The sequence below is a fragment of the Chiloscyllium punctatum genome, chromosome 13 (assembly GCF_047496795.1).
Source record: "Chiloscyllium punctatum isolate Juve2018m chromosome 13, sChiPun1.3, whole genome shotgun sequence".
NCBI lineage: Eukaryota > Metazoa > Chordata > Chondrichthyes > Orectolobiformes > Hemiscylliidae > Chiloscyllium > Chiloscyllium punctatum.
Window position 1 is genome coordinate 90,507,102 of NC_092751.1, and position 22,281 is coordinate 90,529,382.

General features: G+C 41.6%; 1 protein-coding gene across 1 annotated transcript in view; it reads right to left on the reverse strand.

Annotated features, from left to right (window-relative positions):
- Positions 1-22,281, reverse strand: part of vstm4a (V-set and transmembrane domain containing 4a) — a 65,463-nt gene that overhangs the window by 4,743 nt on the left and 38,439 nt on the right. The window contains exons 7-8 of the mRNA XM_072583189.1: positions 20,541-20,647; positions 13,112-13,176 (exon numbers count right to left, since the gene is read on the reverse strand). Coding sequence (XP_072439290.1) covers positions 13,112-13,176; positions 20,541-20,647 — 172 coding nt within the window. The remainder of the gene's footprint in view (positions 1-13,111; positions 13,177-20,540; positions 20,648-22,281) is intronic.

Below are 22,281 nucleotides of genomic sequence, written 5' to 3' on the forward strand. Positions count from 1 at the left end.
AAGTACAGTTACAGTAATATTGAAAGTAACCTTCAATCAGTGTGTACTGGATTCTGAGCCTCCAGGAAAGCCTTGTGACAGATTTTTGTGTGTGGGTGTCTTTGGTAAAATGATAAGTGTCCTGTGAAACATGGAGTTCAATTATACTAATCTGAGCCAAGGCCACAGGGTGGCCATTATAATTAACACTGAAGATCACAGCGGGTCAGACACCATCCGTGGAGAGAGAGAGAGAGAGAGAGAGAGCAAGCTAAAGTTCTGATGAAGAGTCATCTTGACTCAAAATGTTATCTTGCTCTCTCTCCATGGATGTTGTCTGACATGCTGTGATCTCCAGCATTTGTTGTTTTCAGTGCAGATTCCAGCATCTGCAGTAATTTGCTCCTATAATTAGTACTGAAGCTATGGAGGGGTGGAATTGCCCCTGCTGACTGCTGTCCCCTGTGTGCGTGTAGAGAGGGAGACAAACTGGAAGGAGGAGACACCTTTGATAACATATTGCATTCAATTCTGGTCGCCAGATTACAGGAAGAACATGGAGGCTTTGGAGAGGGTGCAGAAGAGGTTTACCAGGATGCTGCCTGGATTAGAGGGTATGAGCTATAAGGAGGCTAGAAAATCTCAGGTCAATTTTTCTGGAGCAACGGAGGCTGGGGGAGACTTGATAGAAAATCAATAAAGTTATGAGTGGCATAGATAGGATTGGCGGTCAGAATCTTTTTCCCCCAGAGTTGAAAGGTCATGCATTTAAGGTAAGAGGGGAAAGTTCAAAGGAGGTGGGAGGAGCAAGTTTACTTTACACAGAGTCTGGAACTCACTGCCGGGGTGATGGTGGAGGAAGATAAAATAGGAGTGTTTAAGGGACTTTTAGATAAGCACATGAATATGCAAGGAATGGAGGGATATGGACCAGGGGCAGGCAGAAGGGATTTGTTTAATTTGGCGCCATGTTCAGCACAACACTGTGGGCCGAAGGGCCTGTTCCTGTGCTGTGTTGGTCTATGTTCAACATGACTGAATTTGGATAGGCTAACAGTGATGTGGACAGGCAAGGGTTATTCAGAATGGAGACTCAATGTTCATTTTTAGAAAATGATTCTTCCTTTCGAGGATCAATTCCATGGATGTACGGAAAATGAAAGAATATCTTGGTGTGGTGGCTTGTAAAAGGAGGAAGAATGAAAGGGCAGAGGTTTGAGGTTTTCAAAACCACGAGTAGGCCGGATAGAAGAGATAGGGAGAAGTTGTTCCTACAAAAGGAACAAAAACCATAGGGACGGCATGGATTTCAAGTGATGTGCGAATGAAGCAAAGATGATGTGTGAAAAGAAAACATATTCACTCAGTAAGTAGTTCGGGTATGGAATGCACTGCCCAGAAATGTGGTGCAGACAGAGTCAATTGAGGCACTCAAGGTTCTATTGGATGGCTACTTGGATAGAAATAGTGTGCAAGTATATGGAGAGAAAGATCAGCACGGGACAATGACGCTTATTTGAAGAGATGGCACAACCGAATGGTCACCTTTTGTATTGTAATTGACCACAGCACACAAAGTATGGGAGCTGGGAAACTAACTACAATGACGGAGTGTCTGGAGTCTTTAGAGACATCTGGTTCTAGCCAAAATTCTTTTCAGGATGGATTCAAAAACGACAGAGGTTCTAAGCTTAGTATGACATGATAGAACAGAAGCACACCCTTCAGCCTGGTTGTTCAGCTACCCGTAAATCCTTGCACTACACCATTGACAGATGGTAAGGTTGGGACGGTCTCCTGATTAACCACTACCCTATGTTGTAGCTGCAAGACAACAGCCTCCCTGTGTTGTAGACTATATGCAGGCTCGTGCCAGTGGTTGTGTTCCATGGCATGTGTCACTATGAGGAACTAGCAGAAGAAAATGATGATATTGCTGCTTCTGTTCCAACCTCTTCTTAAATGCATCTCACCTCACTGAGTAAAGGTGTTTCTTCTGAATTCCTTATTCTATCTTATATTTACAGCTGCTACTTTTGGAGTCTCCCATGACTATCCCATTGAATCCTTACATAGTTATGAAGACATGGGTCAGCTCACATTCTTTATTCTACAGAAAAAAAAGCCAACTCCTGTCCAGTCCATCCAGAGGAATATGCCCCCTAATGTCCAAATGATCCATTTATAAATGAGGCTTTAAGGAGAGCGCAAATCCAAAACTCCAGATGAAGTTTGATTCATTCAAATAGATGATAACTTCCTGATGTACCACAGTGTTTAAAGCTTTCTAGTATGATGCCCACCTACAATTTGGGATGCTGTCACTTGAATACTCTCCCAGAATTGCTAGGAATTGTCAACAGTGGGATCCCACCTTATGCACCAATATTCTGAAATACTTGCAAACGTTACAATGGGGGCTGTCGACAAACAGCGATTGAGATTGCATCTGGGAAGAATGCTTATCAAATGCATTTTTCTTTGAACTCACATAACAAGCAAGTCCTTAGCTCAGCTCAGAAAAGCCTGATCACAGGTTGCAAAGATCCAAAGGGGATTAGGGTAATTACAGTTTTGGGAGACTTGCCTCTTGGTGAGAGACGGACATATTTTGTCAGAAGCTCCACCCCCCACTACAGTTCAAAAGACAAACCATGAATGCAGGAGTAAGTGATCCAGGACTGAAGTAAAGCAAGTGGGACTGAAATAAAACAGAGAAAGAAAGCTTGTTCTAAATGCTAGAATCAAAATACAGCGCAGAGTCCAGAAGGTTGGTGTTGTGGTGCAGTGGGTAATGTCCCTGCCTCTCAGCCAAAGGTTCTGAGTTCACATCTCACTCCAGGATGTGCTCACAGCAGAGGTAGACAGGTTTGTAAATCCTTCCAACATGCACCATTGGCAGGCAGAAGAGATTCCTGGTCATCTATGGGATGGAAGGAAATTGTAGCCTCAATCATCAGCATTATCCATAGCTCCAAACAATTATCCATTTGTTACCACAGCTTAGAATCCTTGGGATGTTGGGGGAGACAGGGGTGGGGAAGGCTAGGGGAGGGGGGTGTGGGGGCACGTGGTATTGGTTCAGTTCATAGATACAAAAGCAGAGATCTTGGTCCCAGTGGATCTGCCTATGGTGGAGATTGTGGCTGTGTGTCAGACCTGCCTTCTCGCAGAGAACTGGAGAAGTCCAGGGGGATGGAGAGAGAGGAACAGAAAGCTCTTCCCAATCTGACTAGCAGCCCTGTAGTCCCACATACACAAAACAGCCATTGGACTCCAAGGACGTCCAGAGATCCTGGATAGACACAGCTGGGACACCCCATGTAAAATGGAGCCACAGAATCCCTACAGTGTGGAAGCAGACCATTCAGCCAATCAAGATCATACTGACCGTCTGAATAGCATCCCACCCAGATCTACCCCATCCCTATAAACCTGCATTTCCCATGCCTAAACCATCTAGCTTGCGCATCTTTGGAGTGTGGGAGGAAACCAGCACTTCCAAAGGAAACCCACACAGACACGAGGAGACTGTGTGGAGTTTGCACAGTGGCCTGAGGGTGAAATCAAGCCCAGGTCCCTGGTGCTATGAGACAGCAGTGCTAACCACTGAGCCACCGTGCTGACAGGAGTGGAGGATGAGTTATGGAGGCTGGGGAGATGGGCATATGGAGGGTTGGATGGTGTCATATACAAGACCCCTCCAAAAAAAGGAGATAGCCTCTTCGTGCCCAACCACAGTGAGAGTAATGAAAGCTGTCTGCTTGTTCATCGTAGCCTCACCTTGGCAATGGCAGAATGAGGTTTTTGTGAGGCCTTGAATTCTTCCACCAAACAGACACCTTGGGCTGATGTGAAATTCTGCCTAACACTGTATCGGGCCCCATCAAACCCCAACCCCAACCCCACCCCCCACCCCACCCAGCCCCACTCCAACCCACTTCCACTCCACCCTTCATCATGGGTGGCATGGCAAGGAGGTGGAAGTGGCCGCTTGTCTTATTTAACAGGCCCTTCCCTACCAATATGGACTTCAAATACCCTGGCAGGGATCCCCAGAGTATAGGGAGACTCACCCCAAGGACTTTGTACTTTGAGTTAAGTTAATTCACAAAACAAAACTGAATGTCGTTCATAGTAAATACGGCAGTCTATCTGGAAAGGAACTTCCACGGCAGAGAGTTAATCAGCAAATGCAACGTTAGCAATACATTTCAAAAAGGTAAGAATACAATAGCAGGAACCACTGCTGAGGTTGTTTAAGGTTCTGGTCAGACCCCATTTGGGATATTGTGAGCAGTTTCAGGCTCTGCATCGAAGGAAGCATGTGCTGTCCTGAAGGAGGGCTCCAGAGGAGATATACAAGAATGATCCTGGGGATGAAGGGCTTGTTGTATGAGGAGTGGCTGAGGATTCTGGATCTCTACTCAATGGAGTTTAGGAGGACAAGGGAGGATTTCATTGAAACTTACAAAATATTGAGAGACCTAGATAGAGTGGGTGTAGAGAAAGCGTTTCCACCAGTAGGAGAGGCTATGACCGGAAGGAACAGCCTCAGAATAAAGGGACAACCCTTTAGTATCGTGATAAGGGGTCTGTGGGGGACGATTCGTTGAGTGGCTTTAAGGCATAGATAGATAGGTCTTGATTAGTAAGGGGATCATAAGTTACAGGGAGAAGGTATGAGAATGGGGTTGAGAAACATATCAGCCAAGATTGAATGCAGGACAGAGACAAAAAATTGCAGATATTAGAATCCAAAATGGGCAGGGAGGAGGCTGGAAGAACACAGCAAGTCAGGCAGCATCAGGAGGTGGAAAAGTCGACGTTTTGGGTGTAACCCTTCTTCAGGGCTGAGGGTGGGGATAGGGGGAGCTGCAGATAAAGAGGGTGGCGGTACCAGGGTAGTGAAGTGGAGGAAGGTGAGACAGGTAGACGGTACGAATTGATTGGTCAGTGGGAGGAATGAATCCCATTGGCAGGGAGGAGTGGAAGGGAGGGGGAGGGGTTAGGAAGGGAGTCAGGTGATGGGGAGGGAGGTTATTTGAAATTGGAGAACTCAATGTTGAGTTCTCCAGGCTGCAGGCTGCCCTGGTGGAAGATGAGGAGTTGTTCATCCAATTTGAGGTTTGGTTCATTGCGGCAGTGGAAGAGGCCAAGAACAGTCATGTTGGAAGGATCAGACTTGATGAGCTGAATGGCCTAATTCTCCTCCTATATCTTACGGTCCAAGTACAAATTGCAGTTTCACTATTAACAGACACTATTGGAATATTGATGGATGATTGTACCCTGTGGTCCTCAATGGAGACACGCTGCCAATACAGTCTGCTGGAAGAATTCATTGGCTCTCAGTAATATTGGAGAGTAGATTACATTGTCTGCAATACAATCAGCTCCTGTGTTGAAATAAAGACTCCAATTCCAAACTATTCGTTTTCAGAACTTCAAACCTCCTTTATAGGGTAGGATAAAAGGTTAGCACAACATCGAGGGCCAAAGGGACTGTACTGTCCTATGTTCTATTTCCTACATTCATCTCTGTATTAACTTCCTTCAACACTCTCCCTTCTCCCAACTCCCTACAACTTCCGCAAATTCAAAACTGTAAACAAATTGCTGGAGAAATCCAGCAGATCTGGCAGGATTTGTGGGGGGAGAAACAGTGTTAATGTTTTAAGTCCAGTAGAACTATTCTTCAAAACTGTTCAGGCAAGGACTCATATTGAACTCAAAACTTCAATTCTGTTTCTGAGCAGATGCTGCCAGTTTTATGGGAACTCTAGATTAGATTGTCAGTGTCTGCATACATTGCTTTTATTGAGGATTTAAAAAGCACAAGTTTAGAACCACTTAAAATCGCTTTGCATCTCTCTCTCTCTCTCTCTCTCTATTTTAAACGTCTGTGGCATTTGGCAAACTTCATTTTTAATATACATGCCCTTTTTTTCAAGTCCCTCTGTGGCCTCTACCCTCATTACCGCTGTCACTTCCTCCCACTCTATAACTTTCCAAGCCCTCTGTGCTCCTCCAACTCAGACCTCCTGCACATTTGGCCATCTATCCAAATACCTGGTTTGATGTCCAATTTTAGTCATTACCCCACTGTGTAGAGTTGGAGGATATTTTGCAAATCTTTATAAAGTGTTACTTAAATGTGTATGGATCTTGTTGTGGGGAGGGGGAGGGTGAGCGAGGGAGGGTGAGGGCAAGGGAGGGACAACCATCTCAACATCCTATCCCAGCAGAGGTTCCCAAAAAGCACATCGAGTGGCAGCTTTGCGGAATTATTTAACCATCAGTATTTTTGAATAAATACAATCTTGGCTTCACAAGTTAAATGCGATAATTGAAAAACTATGCAAGGAAAGTACGATTTGGAAGCTTTTTGATCCTTACTCCTCCTCAAAGTGGCTGAAAATAATAAGAAAATTCTGTGACGTGCCACAAACTCTCGAAAAACAAAACAAAATCCAGCTGACGCTGGGAGGCCAAAACAGAAAGCATCAGAAGGCCCAGCAGCATCTGGACGAACAGGCATAGTGAATATTTGAAGCCATACAGTTTAAAGTAGAGTCATATTTGACTTGAAATTTTAACTTTGTGTTTCCAATGCTTGTTTTCACTCCACACCTTCTCTGGAAGTTAATGACAGATGTTAATTTTTCCAAACTTAGTTCTACATCTTTGTATTTTAGACAGTTTTCCCTCAGGAAGTTTGTTGATTGCACCCACGCGTGATTCTTACTCCATTGATACGACTGACTAGAGGTCCAATTTTTAAAACAAAATTAATTACCCTCCTTAGAGATGTTATTTCATGCCTCTGGGCCAAGCAGGACTTGTACCTGCATCTCTCAGGTCATGGAGTAGCTCAGGTGTCAGCACTGCTGCCTCACAGCGCTAGGCACCTGGGTTCAGTTCCATCCTTGGTGACTGTCTGTGTGGAGTTTGCACATTCTCCCAGTGTCTGTGTGGGCTTCCCCTTGGGTGCTCTTGTTTCCTCTTAACGATGTGCAGGCTATGTGGATTAGCTCAGGGAAATTCAGGGTTACAGGGATGGTAGGGAGGGGTGGATCTGGGTGGGATGCTCTTTGGAGGGTTGGTGTGGACTCGATGGGCCAAATAGCCTGCTTCCATATTGTAGGGGTTCTACGAGGGGTAGGGACACTGCCGCAAGAGCCCTTAGAGGTGCAATTTTATATTAAAATACAAACTCAATCCAGCTGTTGAGAAGTTATATATTCAACCAACACTAGATCGTCGATCTGTAAACTAACTCTTTATACATATTGTTGCCTTCTAACCCTTAATATCATTGGTTCATAAAAATCCCAATTTTAAGAAATTACAATTGATTAATTCGTTACTTGCCATTTAGAAATAGGATAGGATTCAGTCCGTGATCTCACATTTTGTGGGCCCAGTACTATAACCACTGGGCCATATTATGCACAATTGTCTTGTCAAGAATCCTGGATTATCTCATGTAATGGGCGCATTCGAAAACTACAAGGAGTCATGAGGAGCTGCTACTGAGAATACAATGAGAATTGAGGGAACCATGGTTCTGTTTTCAAATGATCTTAAGGCATCAGTTGAACTTTAATTGCTGAGGTTCCTGTTGCAAAAGAATACAGTATTTCTGATCCTCACTCCCATACTTAATAACTGATCTTGCATGCAGCTTGAAGTCATCTCAATAATTTGCACAGAAGCCAGAATTCTGGAATAGGCTATTTTCCCTGGAGCATCGAAAGGCTGAGGGGTGACCTTAAAGGAGTTTATAAAATCATGAGGGGCATGGATAGGATGAATAGTCAAGGTCTTCTCCCCCAGAGTAGTGGAGTCCAAAACTAGGGGGCATTAATGTAAAATGAGCGGGAAAAGATTTAAATGGGTCCTAAGGGACAACTTTTTCACACAGTGGGTGGTTCTGCCAGAGGAAGTGGTGGAGGCTGGTACAATATCAACGTTTAAAAGGCATCTGGATGGGTATATGATCAGGAAGGCCTTAGAGGGATGTGGGCCAACTGGTGGCAAATGGGACTAGATTTATTTAGGATATCTGATTGGCATGGATGAATTGGATTGAAGCGTCTGTTCTGAAAAGTGTGGTGCTGGAAAAGCACAGCTGGTCAGGTAACATCCAAGGAATCAACATTTTGAGCACAAGCTCTTCATCAGGAATGCTTTTCCAGTGCCACATTTTTCGACTCTGATCTCCAGCATCTGCGGTCCTCACTTTCTCCCCCCTGAAGTGTCTGTTTCCATGCTATACATCTCTGTGACTCTACAGCTGTAAACAGAGTGTACATCCATTGTCACACGATCTGGGAAAATTTAGATGTGGCCAAGAATCATTTAGTGCCAAAGCAGAAGTTATGAGTGACATGTCTCATGACGGGGAGCCCCTTCAATGCAAAATGTTCACATCGAACTCCATTAAGAGTACAGATTGCGTACTGTTCTGGGAGCCACCTTATAGGAAGGATATTAAAACATTGGAGACAGTACACAAGTGGTTTACAAGAATGGTTCCAATGATGAAGAATTTCAAGGATGAGGATAGATTAAAGAAGTTGGGACTGTTCTCCTTGAAGACTGTGAGGTGGTTAGTTGGAGTTTTTCAAAATCATGAGCAGTTGGATAGAGTAGATAGGGAGGAACTGTCCCTGCAGATAAAAGGAAAAAAGAACAGGGCACTGATCTAGATGAGTGAAATAGTGTTTGATGTTGGTCTCAATCATTCAAAACATTTCTTCTCTTTGGAAGACAAGTGTTAATAAATATATTATTTTGTAGTCAGCCACTGGATATTAGGCTTAGAAAATTCATATAGAACAACCATGGAGCTATTAATACACTGCAGTTCAAAAGAAAAATCTAAGAACTTTGGCTTACTTTGATCCTTGAGATCTACTGCATCCAAATATAAGCCAACACAAGAATTCTAATGCAATTACAACATGGACTTGGTGCTGATAGGTGATACTGTTTACTGTACCACTTCCATGAATAACATTGAAGGGACTGACACCCTAATATTGGATTTCTGTTCCCTCTTCCCCACACACCATAAAACACAGGTGCCATGGTAATAGAAAGAATGGAAGTGTGAGGTGCTGGAAAAGCACAGCAGGTCAGGCAGCATCTGAGGAACAGGAGAATCAATATTTCAGGCATAAGCCCTTCATCAGGAATGAGCTCAGGCATAAGCCCTTCAAGAAACATCGATTCATCTGCTCCTCAGATGCTGCCTGACTGGCCGTGCTTTTTTCTAGTGCCACACTCTTCGACTCTGATCTGCAGCATCTGCAGTCCTCACTTTCTCCTAGTAGAAAAAATGGTGAGATGTAGGATTGGTTAATAAAAATTGATTGCTACAATTAGTCATAACTCCTTTATTCTTGCATCATAAGATTACCAAAAAGGTGAACTAAATGACTTTAGGAATAATTAAATGATGAAAAGAAAGCCCATAGAATTTTCAATGATGCACAAAGTTAGTTCAGTCGAAACAAAAGATAAATTTTGTCCTTTTTCTTACTTTGATCTTGGGATGCGGTCACCTCTGACATTGCCCATCCCCAATAGTCTTTGATATGTCAACATACAATTACCGCCTACAGCAGTCATTTCAAAGTCTGAATCGCATCTGACTTCCATTTTGCCATATTACTTTCACTAGGAGATCTGTTGTGAAAATGCTATTGGCCTTCTTGAAGTCAGATCTACAAGCATTTAGGCAAAATTCCTCCAGCATCAACTCTGAAATGGACATTCCATTGTGATTCTGGATTAGTGGTGCTGGATAGCATCCGAGGAGCAGTAAAATTGACATTTCGGGCAAAAGCCCTTCATCAGGAAGGTTTTTGTCTGAACTGCTGTGTTTTTCCAGCACCACTAATCCAGAATCTGATTTCCAGCATCTGCAGTCATTGTTTTTACCCATTCCATTGTGATGGCTGAGAAGTATCTCTCCAGCCTGTTTTAACAATTCGCAAATGCTTCACAGTCCAAGGGAAGATATAAAAAACACTTCAAAATATCCTCTAAGTGAAGTTCCATTGATATTAATGACTAGGAGGAGCTTGTTACCAGTCATTTAAAATGGTGACGACCTGTCCAGCAAGCTGCATCACACTGAGGTCCATCAGCACAGAAAGAATGAAACAGGAGTGAGTAACCATACCCCACTACCTTGCGGGTGCGCTGTGTTATGGATCGGACCATACCCCCTCAAAATATACTGAGAGTGAGACTGAGGGGGCAAGAACATGATTATAAGACAGTGAGAGCAATTAAGAGATGGTGAAAGAGTGATTAAGATACAATGAGAGTACAAGAGAGTGACCAAGACAGCGAGAGTGTGAGAGAGCAATTAAGAGACATTGAGAGTACGAGAGAGTGATTAAGAGACAGTGAGAGCAAGAGAGTGAAAAGGCATTAATCTACAGGGAGAGAGTGATTATGAGACAGTGAGAGGAGAGAGCAATTAAAAGACAGTGAGAGTTGCAAGAGAGTGATTAAGGGACAGTGAGAGTGTGAGTGCACGATTAAGAGACAGAGACAGTATAAGCGTGATTAAGAGACAGCGAGAGAGCAATTAAAAGATGGTGAGAGTTGCGAGAGAGTGATTAAGAGACAGTGAGAGTGTAAGAGTGTGAAAGACGGAAACAGCCGGGAGAGATTCACTGCCTCCCAAACATGCCAATACCCCAACAACAACTGCTGAAAACCAAACCTAAAATCCCTGGTTCTGTGGGTGGGAGCTTGATCACACCCATTCAGGCTGCTTCTAATGTTCCAAATGTTAAAAAAAAACACTCAAGACCTCACGAATTGTTTATCTTGTCATGCACTGTTCAGTGCTTGTCCCCCAATCTCTCTCTAAAAGAAACCAGGACAAAATCCACCTTGTAAAACCATTGTGTTCTCATCCTGTTTCATGTAGCTGAAGATCTGCTGGTCAAGAATTGGCTTGTTCAGTCACAGGACGACATTGGCAGAAACATGTGACTAGTTATCATCCTCAGATGATATCTGAATATTGCAGAGATTTCCATGGACCTGCTTTTTTTAAAAAATAAGAGCGTTTTAAAAAAATTAACCTGTTTGGACAGGTTCTGATGCACCTCCATAGCAGGTGGGACTTGGACATGGCTGTCCTGGCCCAGAGAGTGCAACACACAACATAACATTGTGATCTGCTTTCTCTGCATACTGCCATTTGTGATTGTCAGCATAGTTGCAGTATAACATTTCAAAGCTTGTTGGCATAGGGTAAATTCTAACAACAAGTAGTATACTGGAGTAATAGCAATGTTGTGCCAGCAAATTACTAGGTGGAAGACATTTAACTAAAGCCTTTGCTTAACTCTTGGTGGGGAAATGAATGCAAACCTATCTGTAATTCCCTGGTTAATTAGTATAATCCTTTATGGATAAGAGCCAGCAATCGCCACATGCATTGTTTTGCTGCAATGTCATCACCATTTTCTGAATCAATCACCCTCTCACAATCTGCATTGTAATCAAATGCACACGTGACCCAATAACTTCAAAATGAAACACTGAGGGGAAAACAAAAATCGATTTACAAACAAAAGTTAATTTAAAAGAACCTGCACAAAATTTGAGAAACGTAATAAAAGAACTTCATTAAACACAATAGCCAGCAAGTGGATTAAGGGAATAATGTAATATCAAAACCACAATTGTAACACTTCAGCCATCTTGTGTTGATGTGATCAGAGTTAAATATTTTTCCTCATCAGCCTCCATAAATGTGTACGTGTTAAATCCTGTTCTCTCATTTAATTACTGTTTATTTTATTCGCATTCCATCACACTAGGTATTTGTAAAAAAAAAATGGGTCTTTACTGACGCTCTTAAAATAGTCCCAGTAAACCCAACTCATGCAAATTTTAGCACATCAAGTTATGAAATCACATTCTCCTGGTGTTTTATTGAATTATCATAAAATTGCATTGTGTTCCATTGTAGATTATCTATTTATTCTTTATTTTGTTATGAGTGGATATGAAAAATAATGCAGTGTTCTGAAAAATGGGTCACCCTACATGTTGGGTTGATGTGAGGTTTTCATACATTTTTATGATGGTCTGATAGTAACTGTAATTCAATAAAGCCAAAGAGCACTAAATAAATAATTGGATCTTAGAAAGCAATAACGACACAATAAAATTAGCAAGGCTATGATGAGTAAATTGTACGTGAAGTGATGGAAACCCAGATACTGTAAGCGCTCATTGTCAGAGCAGTACAAGCAAGCAATCTAAATATATAAATAAATACTGCAGGGAGTGGCAGATATTGATATAAAATGCAGACACTAAGTAAAATGCAAACAAAAAGAGAGCAGAACGCAATACAAGTTACTGATGAGCTTACTAATACTGGCGAGCATTTTCCTGGAGATTACATCACAACTTCCTGTTTCCAACTGCCCCAGCCAAACACACAGTCTCCCCCCACAATATCTCCAATATTCATAAAAATTAGCAGAAAGTCTCCAAAGAAAATTGCCCTTGAAATTCCCCTTGCAGCCCTGTTCAAGAGATCAAATCTAAATGGTCCAGGGAAGTCTTATCTGATCCTATGGGCCACTGTGTTAGAAGCAGTCTGAAAATTAGCAATAATATTTGGTTTAAAAGGAGATTTGCAGAATTTAAACAAGCTTCTCTGCACAGCGAAAGAAGCTGTTCCCCTCACAGAGCAACATTTTTAAAAATGCTAGACTCCGTCAACTGAATAAGTATTATCGATATGTAGTTATAATTTTAAAAATTGTGTCAGTTTTCCAAGATAACATTTTCATTCACAGAAGCTTAAAGCCAAAGGATTTGAGTTAATAAGGCACCCTTGTCAAATTAGCAATGCAGCATTTCAGCGAGGACTAAAGGATTTTGGTCTACTGAATAGGGGATTCATAAGGAATACAAGAGTGCAAATCAGCCTGATTGTTGTAGACAGAACTATCTTCACAAGAGGGGATTTGAATTTGGAATCAGCCTGTTTATTTTAATTATTTTGGGGAACGTGTTAGAAATGCACAACTGCTAAGATATAGCTATAAGTACAAATATATATCCAGGATATACTTACCAGAATGGATTTTGCGTCCTGCTTCTTCAAAAACTTTTTCTTATTTGAGGTGTTTCTTGTTGGGCCTGAAATACAGGACAGAAGCATATCTTGTTCAGGTAACCAAAGAAATGCACATCTGGATTTTCCCACTATGCGATAACAGATGTAAAGAACACAAGGAGCCTTTCCATTTCAAGGCACACAACTCTCCATCTCATAACATCAACGTGCTGCAGAAGTTGCAAATCTGAAATGAAAACAAAAGTGCTGGAGAAACTCGGCAGGTCTGGCAGCATCTGCGGAGAAAGAAAGAGAGTTAACGCTTCGAGTGCGATACAACTCCGCTTCAGAATTCTTGGATTGACGGGTTTTAAATTCCTTTTATTAAGTCAGCCTCACACTATCCTCCATCATTTAGCTCTTATGTAGGAGTTATTTAATCTGGGCGGAACATGTCGCAAATGTAAATTACACAGCACAGAGCTATAATGATAGCAAAGGGGTGAACCAAAATACAGAAAGGAAGTGAAATGGATAAGTGTAAAAAGAAAGGGAAGTGATTTTTTGCTTAAATTCAGAAAGATTATAACTCCAAACTTGCCACGTGCAGTATATGAAGTCCACACTATCATGTACATGCCATCATCATTATATACACACTGAAAACATTACATTGTTTAGGCAGAGTAAATATACTGGCAATATTCCTGTGGTTCAGCTTAATCAAGGAAAGTCCACACTCTGAGGAAAGGTCTTGCAGTCAGTACACATTGTGGGACTTGAAACACAAGTGGTTGAGAGTCTGTGGTCACATTCCATGTTGATCTGTAAGGACCTTTGCAATGATCTTGCTGCACGGGTCAACATTTGGATGCTGTACATGTTTGAAATCTACTTTAATTATTTTTCATATCATACTGGTTTTCCCCGAATGTAACTGCATAAATTGGTAAAAGCAGTTTCTACCCTATGCCCAAAAAAGTTGGATCAAGGGCAAACCAATTTCTAACCTTAGAATGTTTCGCTATGGATTGAGAAATGTTATATTGTTGCTGAAGGATACAGGAAGTACCCATGAAATGCAATTAATCACTTAGAGGATGTGTTAAGAATTTATCATTGCTATTCCCCTCAGCAAAAAAATCTTCATTAACGGATTCAGAGGAAACTAATCAAAACCTTGCAGAACCGGGTATCAGAATGATTGGGATACATGGATAATCACTGGGCTCACTTTTGGATTACAGAGTGCCTCACTTGTGATTTCTATCCCATTCTTCGTTCAAAGGTTCCCAATTAGAGCTGCATAATCATTGAATTATTTTGGATAAATCATGTGGACATGAGAAAATTAATTTGATCGGCAGTCAACAAAGTAAAAACATCCAACGCTCACTTGCTCATTGTTCACAAGCACTGCCGGGGTGTTACTGAGTCTAGAGACTTTTAAGCCCACACTAACTTACTCTCACACAAACTACCATAAATTGTGTCGGATGTCACATTAGTGACGGTGTTGTTGTGTGAAGCAGCTGGAAGAATGCAGAACAGGTAGATCAAGGAGTCAATCAGCAAGTGAGATTGACTTGTACCAGTGGCACCATTTTGGAGTCACACACTCCAACTGACACCCTGTCAAACATATATATCTGAACACGTGAAAGATTGCCACCTCATTTCCTTTCAACCCCCCCCTGTCTGTTTAAAGAAATCATCAGTTGCTGCCTGTTACCGGAGAGTATTCAAGCTTTCCCCCCGCACCCCCCCCTCAAGTATTCTTCTCTTGTGTGACAGACAAAAGACAGGGAATTAACTCAGAATTTTACTTAAACAAGCCCTTCTTTATTTTAACTCTAAGTGTAATACTCAACATAAAATGTACATTCGTTGCAACATTTACTTAGAGTACAGCATTGAAACAGACCCTTTGTCCATGCCAACCAGATATCCCAACCTAATCTAGTCCCATTTGCCAGCACTTGGCCCATATTCCTCTAAACCTTTCCTATTCATATACCCATTTTATACTTCAGCTAATGGAGCCCATTTACCACCCTCTGAGAAAAAGAACAGGAAAAGTCATCACCACAGGAAATGACATCACCAATCCAAGGAAACCTAAACACATAAATAGAAAGCAGGTCATTAACACCAGTGCTTCACCGGATTCTCAATGATGAGGTTATCTAGTATGGTGACGAAATGTCTGAAAACAAATCTTCCAGCTCAGTGAGCAAATTTACATCCAGAACTTCATCTAATTTAACTTCAACTCACTCCATTTAACTTCACTTTACCTGACTTGAACTTAACCCACATTTAATCCTAACTCTAAATTTAACTCTGTAAGGTTGGCTTGAAACAATACCATCCCAATTTGAGTGAAGTGGCCAATCTTTGCTCACAATGTAGATCTTGCCTCATACTTCTTTGTCTTCTTTCACTTCAGGGCACATGCTTCTCAAATGTTGGTCTTGCAGGCTCACCCCTGAAAAATCCTTTGTTCTGTTAACTTCTATCACTAAATGTGTTCATTTCCAGAAACTTCTCTGGCACTCAGCCAATGAATTAACCAAAACCGTTTGATTCTAGCCATTGGCGTTTACTGGTAAACAACTCCCAAGGTTAAACAGCCACATTCCGTACACAGTAATTATGGTGACAATCTGCCTAGTCAACCATCATGACACTTGCCTTATTTGGTCAAGACAGGAAACTGCAGTCTACTATATGTTCTGGCTGCAGTTTTAACTGAGGTCAGAGCTTAAACTGGCTTGACCAAAATTTCCAGCATGCTGGACTGTAGGTCTTACTAGTCTCGTAGCCATTTCTGCTGCTGGCCACCTGACCGATAAAGTGGCAAATGGGGGCGGCTTCCATCATTCACAATCGTAGCATCACCTTCCAAACACATACTTCCTTTATTCAACACCCTGCCCCCAATATCCCCTCTCTACCATCCTCCCACCCCAATGAGCCGTCCCCTCCAATCTTTGATGTAACCAATCCCACCTCCATCCTTGCTTTGACACTGCCTCTAGTTCCAGCAATGGCCAGTGTTCCCTGTGGGACTGCTGCATTGACAGAGCTACCAGCCAATTTATATAGTCACATTTCCTTTCCAGTGCACCGGGCTATGAGCAGGGTAGTTGGTGCTTAATTCCTACAGATTATGCTGTGACCTTCAAACAAATAGTGAAGGTTTCTATAGATCTTTGCAGTTGCTAATGCCGAAAAGTAGGAACTACAATAAAACACATGGGACATCAACACATTGTCAGATCTTAATTTACTGATCATACTACAATGGGCTTCAACAGCATCTAGGAATGTGTCTGATCAACATCTTATCCATACTAGAGAAACTATGTTAACATAATGAGAACAACTTGGAACATTTCTGGTTATCTACTTGCACAGAGGCTAATTCTTTATGGTAGTAAAAGACTAAAATGATTGTGAGCAATGCAAATCACGTAAGGTAAGTAAATAAAATGCTGGCCATCAGCTTGGTCCATTAATTAGATTTCCACTAATTCATTAATAGCAGTGTCAGAGGGAGGGTTAGGCATCTGCCAGCAATTACAAGCAGTCTCCATCAATCAATTCTTCAGCAGTCAAATGGCCTTTATGTACTTGTGTTGATTGATATCCTAAGTAGGCCTTTATTACTGTTAACTGTGTAAGCGGGAATAGCAGGAATGCTGGAAGGGGCAGTGCTTACATCTCTTTTCCCAGAATACAGCTTAATTGGCAGGCTGGGAACAGACAGCTCAAACTGTACAGTTCTTTGAGAAACAGTTGACGACACAAGGTCAGGGGAGGAGAGAGCAGGCTTCATTCATTCAGCCAACATCAGATATCAGTTGCACAAACAGTACAGTCCGTTTAATTATAAAAAGAGTCTCTGCTACTCTTAACAATTCAAACTGACAAGGCAGTGAGTGTTTTGTTCCAAAGCAATGGAACAAAAAATGTGAAAAACCTTTAAGCATGATGGAATTACAGTATTGGACTGGACTTGCACAGTCACATGAAGCAGCAGAAAATACAGGGTCATTGTGTCCTTGGATCTCTCAACTTAGTTGAAGGGAAAGGCTTTGGGAGGGGTTGGAGGAAAGATTTAAGAAAAACTCGAGTAATGGTGTGAAACTCCAGCCCAGTAAACCAGGATAAAATATGTATAAAATGAGATAAAGCTGGTTTAAAACAAAAATACACAAAATGTGAAGATTGCCATGGTCATTTTCACAGAGGTTACAAATGTCCATTGTTATTTGTAAAAACCCAACGTTCTACCATTTGTCACAATAGTACAGTCCGTTTCAAATTAGCAATGGGGCCAAGTTTTGTTGGTACAGATCTCAAATTTAGAAACGCCATAACTTTCAGAAAAGTAGCTAAGCATCCTCTGAAGTGTACTGCAGCATTAGATGGCCAAAGCACTCAGTTTGTCCCACACATATTTCAACAGATATACCCAGGCACAGGGCAAACTTGACAGTTTTATCATTATTTGAATACAATCTTCTACCTCCCAATATCAGACTTCCCCAACACTACGGAAGAGTTATGATATGATTGTCTTAGCAAACAGTTGTGGTTCAGACCAGATCCCCTCAATATATTTTAAGGAGGTAGCCTAGACCTTGCTTTTTCTTATTTAAAGGTAGATGTGAAGTGTCATGTTCCCAATGCAATGCAACTTGTCAAAACACTCAACGTTAAGCAAAACACAATTTGTTTAAATATTATAGTTAAAGTACAAACGAAAGAAAAAGAGGAATTTAGAATAACTTAAATATTAGAAAATGTAACCAAATAAGAGAAACAATACCTACTGATATTTAACTGTTCCAATATAAGCACACCCCTTGGCAAAAAGGCAAATTCAGACACAGATTCTCACACGCAGTTTTCCAATCCAGGAGGAAAAAACATTCAAAGAAAATTCAGAGAAAGTAGCAGCTAAGAGACATTCACTGAAGCCTCCAACTCTTTTGAGACCCTAAAGATTTCCATTTAAAACTAAACCTGAAAACCAAAGTAAAATGAAAAAGCCTGGTCTGTGAGAGCTGGCTACACCCAGGCTAATCCCATTGTTCCAACATTAAGAACCCTTAGGCCTCACAAATTGGTTACTTTCTTACAGACAGCTAGTAACCTCTGCCTTACAATCTCTTAAAAAAAAGAACAGGTCAAGACAACTTCTTAAAATGACAGCATCATCACAAAACCATTTAACTAGTCAGCACAGGAAAATGCACGCTAGCAAATACTTTGGAAAGTGATAGAATTGTTCCCATCTCGAAATGTTACGTTTTCAAGTGCCTTGTAAAATCAACAGGAAAATGTCATTGTTCCCAAAAGGATTGGGCTAGACTCCTAGTTTGGTTAGCCTGTCTTACATAAACTCAGTGCCATTTCTCTATTAGTCTTCTGGCCAAACTGCTGTTAATATTCTCATAACTCAGCCAAATGGTCAATGCCTCAGTGAGATCTGGACATATTCAACCACAACCATATTCAATTGAGTCAATTCACTGATTCTTTTTCCAAGTCAGCTCATACGAGTAACATACTGCCTTTACTCAGTTGTTATTTCCAAAGAACAGCAATTGGACTCAACTGTTTCTCTCTCCACAAAATGTGCCAGACTTGCTGAGTTTCTCTAGCAATTTGTCTTTATGCCCGGCTTGCTCCAGCATCCACAGTATTTTGTTTTTATTCACCCCAGTTCAAGTCCTGCTTTCACCAGAGGTCCACACAATGTGGAGGACCCAGCCAAAGTTACTGAGAGGGAAATGAACATGTCCTTTTTGCTACCATGACTGAAATCAGCTCACTCAAGATTGGCAATGGGGCTTATCTGGTTGAATAGAATTATCGATCCCTACAGTGTAGGAGCAAGCCAATTGGCCCATCAAGTCCACACTGACCCGACAAAGCTCAACCTACCTAGACCTACTTCCCTACCCAATCCCTGTAATCTTACATTCCCCATGGCTGATCCAATTAGCTACACATCCCTGAACACTATGGGAAACTTAGCACAGACAATCCACCTAACCTGCACATCCTTAGACTGTGGAAGGAAACCGGAGCACCCAAAAGAAACCTACATAATCACAGGGAGAATGTGCGTGCAGGGTTAAGGAAAACCCTAAAGCTTTTTATTCATATATAAGAAGCAAGAGGGTCATGAAGGAAAGGGTTGGCTGACTCAAGGACAAAGGAGAATGATATGCGTGGAGTCAGAGAAAATGGGTGAGATTCTTAATGAGTACTTTGCACTGAGAAAAGGGATGTGGCGGATGTTGAGGTTAGGGATAAATATTTGATTACTCTAGGTCAAGTTGGAATAAAGAGGGAGGAAGTGTTGTGTTTTCTAAAAGGCATTAAACTGGACAGGTCCTCAGGACCAAATGGAATCTATCCCAGATTAATGAGAGAAGTGACAGAGGAAATAGCTGGGGCTTTAACAGATATCTTTGCAGGATCTTTGAAAATGGGGGAGGTCCCAGAAGACTGGAGAATTGCTAACGTTGTCCCCTTATTTAAGAAGGATCCTTAGAAAATAGACAGCAGGTTTAGATAGAGGATCTGGATTGGAGGGCCGAATGGCCTGCTCCTGCACTGTAATGCTCTTTGTTCTACAAAAAAAGTTACCCAAGGCTGGAATCAAACCTAGGTCCTTAGCTCTGTGAGGCAGCAGTACTAACCAGTGTGCCACTTTGCCACCTCAGGTTGTTCACACATTTCCTATTTTACACATATCCCACATCATTTCACCACCAATGGAATACTTCTAAAGCAAAATCACAATTTTTATGTTGAGCACCATGACACTATCCTTCATTAAAAGTACTATATAAAATGCAGATTTGCTATTGTCAGAGAAACTCAGTAAATAATTTGCTCAAAGTCTCACAGAGAGAAAGTGAGTAGAAATTCTACATCAACACCAACTTGCCACAAAAAGACATGACCCTCTCTCACTAGTATCCTCACATACAGATGAGGAAGAACACCACTTTGACTGGGACAACACATCCATCCTAGGATAAGCCAAACAAAGACATGCACAAGAATTCCTAGAAGCATGGCATTCTAACCAGAACACTATCAACAAACACATCGCGTTAGACCCCATCTACCACCCCTTGAGAAAAGGAACAGGAAGTGACTTCACCACAGGAAATAACATCACCACAGGAAATGACATCACCAACCCAAAGAACCCCCGAACATATAAATAGAAAGCAGGAATTTTCAGCGTTGCTTTGCATGAGGCCCACTGAAGATGTTACCTAGTAAGGTAACAACACATCTGGAAATGAACCTTTCAGCTCAGCGAGCAAACCTACATCCAAAATGACAATTGGGCTGCAGCAATATTGTTTTAAGTTTAAATTGCACAGTGTATGATCAGCTGAAACAAACCTACTTTTAACTGGAATTGGAGGTGGCGGGTCTTGCACTACAATCTTTTTCTTTTCCGATTTGGGTTGTAGGAGTGACGTGCTTCCCGTACTCATCACCGTCTCTCCTGAACTGCAAAAAAAAACAAAACTGTTATTCTGAATGCCAAGTGGTTCGTTCTCATCATCCGACCTACACATGAAGAGATCACAAGCTGTTGATTCGAGCACAGCCATCAGAAAGTGGATTATATGGCCAAGTGCAGTCCTTACCAGCCCCCTCTGTCATTCAGATTGTTTTTCTTGTTTAATGGGGGTGTGAGTGTTGTTGTTGAGGTAAGAGCTTGTTACAATTAATGAGAAGCAGGAGCGGGCAATTCAACCTCTTGAACTTGCTCTGCCAATCAATAAAATCAAAGCTGATTTAACTGTAAATTCAAATCCACTTTCCCAAAGACTCTTTCACCCCTATGCTCAACAACAATCCTTAAAACTATTCAAAGGACGCTGTTTTCAGGAGGAGAGTTCCAAAGACTGAGAAATATCGACCTCATCTCTGTTATAAATAAGTGGCCCCTGCTTTCTAAACAGTGAGCTCCAGTTCGATATTGTGATGTTGCCAGGTATGGAAGGTTTGAGCTTTTTCACTGGAGTTTAGGAGATTGAGGTGTATAAAGTCATGAGGTGGAAAGATAGGATTAATGTGAGGTGTCTTTTCCCTGGGGTGGGGAATCTCAAGAGTAGGGGGGAGCATTTTCAAGGTCAGAGGAGAGAGATTTAAAAAAGACATGAGGAGCAAATGTTTTACACAGAGGGTGGTTCGCATGTGGAATGACTTCCAGAGGAAGTGGTGGATATGGGTACAGTTACAATGTTTAAAAGACACTTAGGTAAGCATAGGAGTAGGAAATCTTTAAAGGGAAATGGGCCAGGAGCAGGCAGGCGGACTTAGTTTAGTTTGGGATTATGGATTGGTTGGACCAAAGGGATGGTTTCTGTGCTGTGTGACTCTATAAGAGGAAACATCCCCTCAACACTTACCCTGTAAAGACGCTTCAGGTACCTATGACTCAATGAAGTCATCACTTATTCTTCTAAACTCCAGCAGATACAAGTCGAGTCTGTCCTACCCATATCAGGTTATCTAGTAAACCTTCTCTGAACTACCTCCAATGCGTCTACATTTTTCTGTAGATAAGGTGACCAACATATGCACAGTTCGTTCTCCAGATGTGTCCTGTATAACTAAATCATAACCTCCTTAATTTTAATATTCAAATCCTCTTGAGATAAATAATAGTATTCTATTTGCGTCACTAATGAACTGCTATAACTACATATTAAACTTGTGAGATTCATAGACAAGGACATCAGAGTCCATTGTATTTCAAAGCTCTGCAACCTCTCACCACTTACACAATCAGTTCCTTTTTAATCTTTCTGTCAAATGAGGCAATTTCACATTTTCTCACTCAATACTTCATTTTCCAGACCTTTGCCATTCACTTTAACATATTTGTACCCTCTTCACGACATGAGACCATAAGTATGCAGCCACTCAGTAAGATCAAGGCTGATTTTTTTAATGTATTCAGCTCCACTTACCTTAATTCCTTTACTGTTCATAAAATCTATCTTTGCCTTAAAAAAACATTCAATGAGGGAGCCTCAACTGCTTCACTGGACAGGGCATTCTACATAACCCTTTGGATGAAGAAGTTCCTCCACAACTCAGTCTGAAATCTACTCCCCATTATTTTGAGGCTA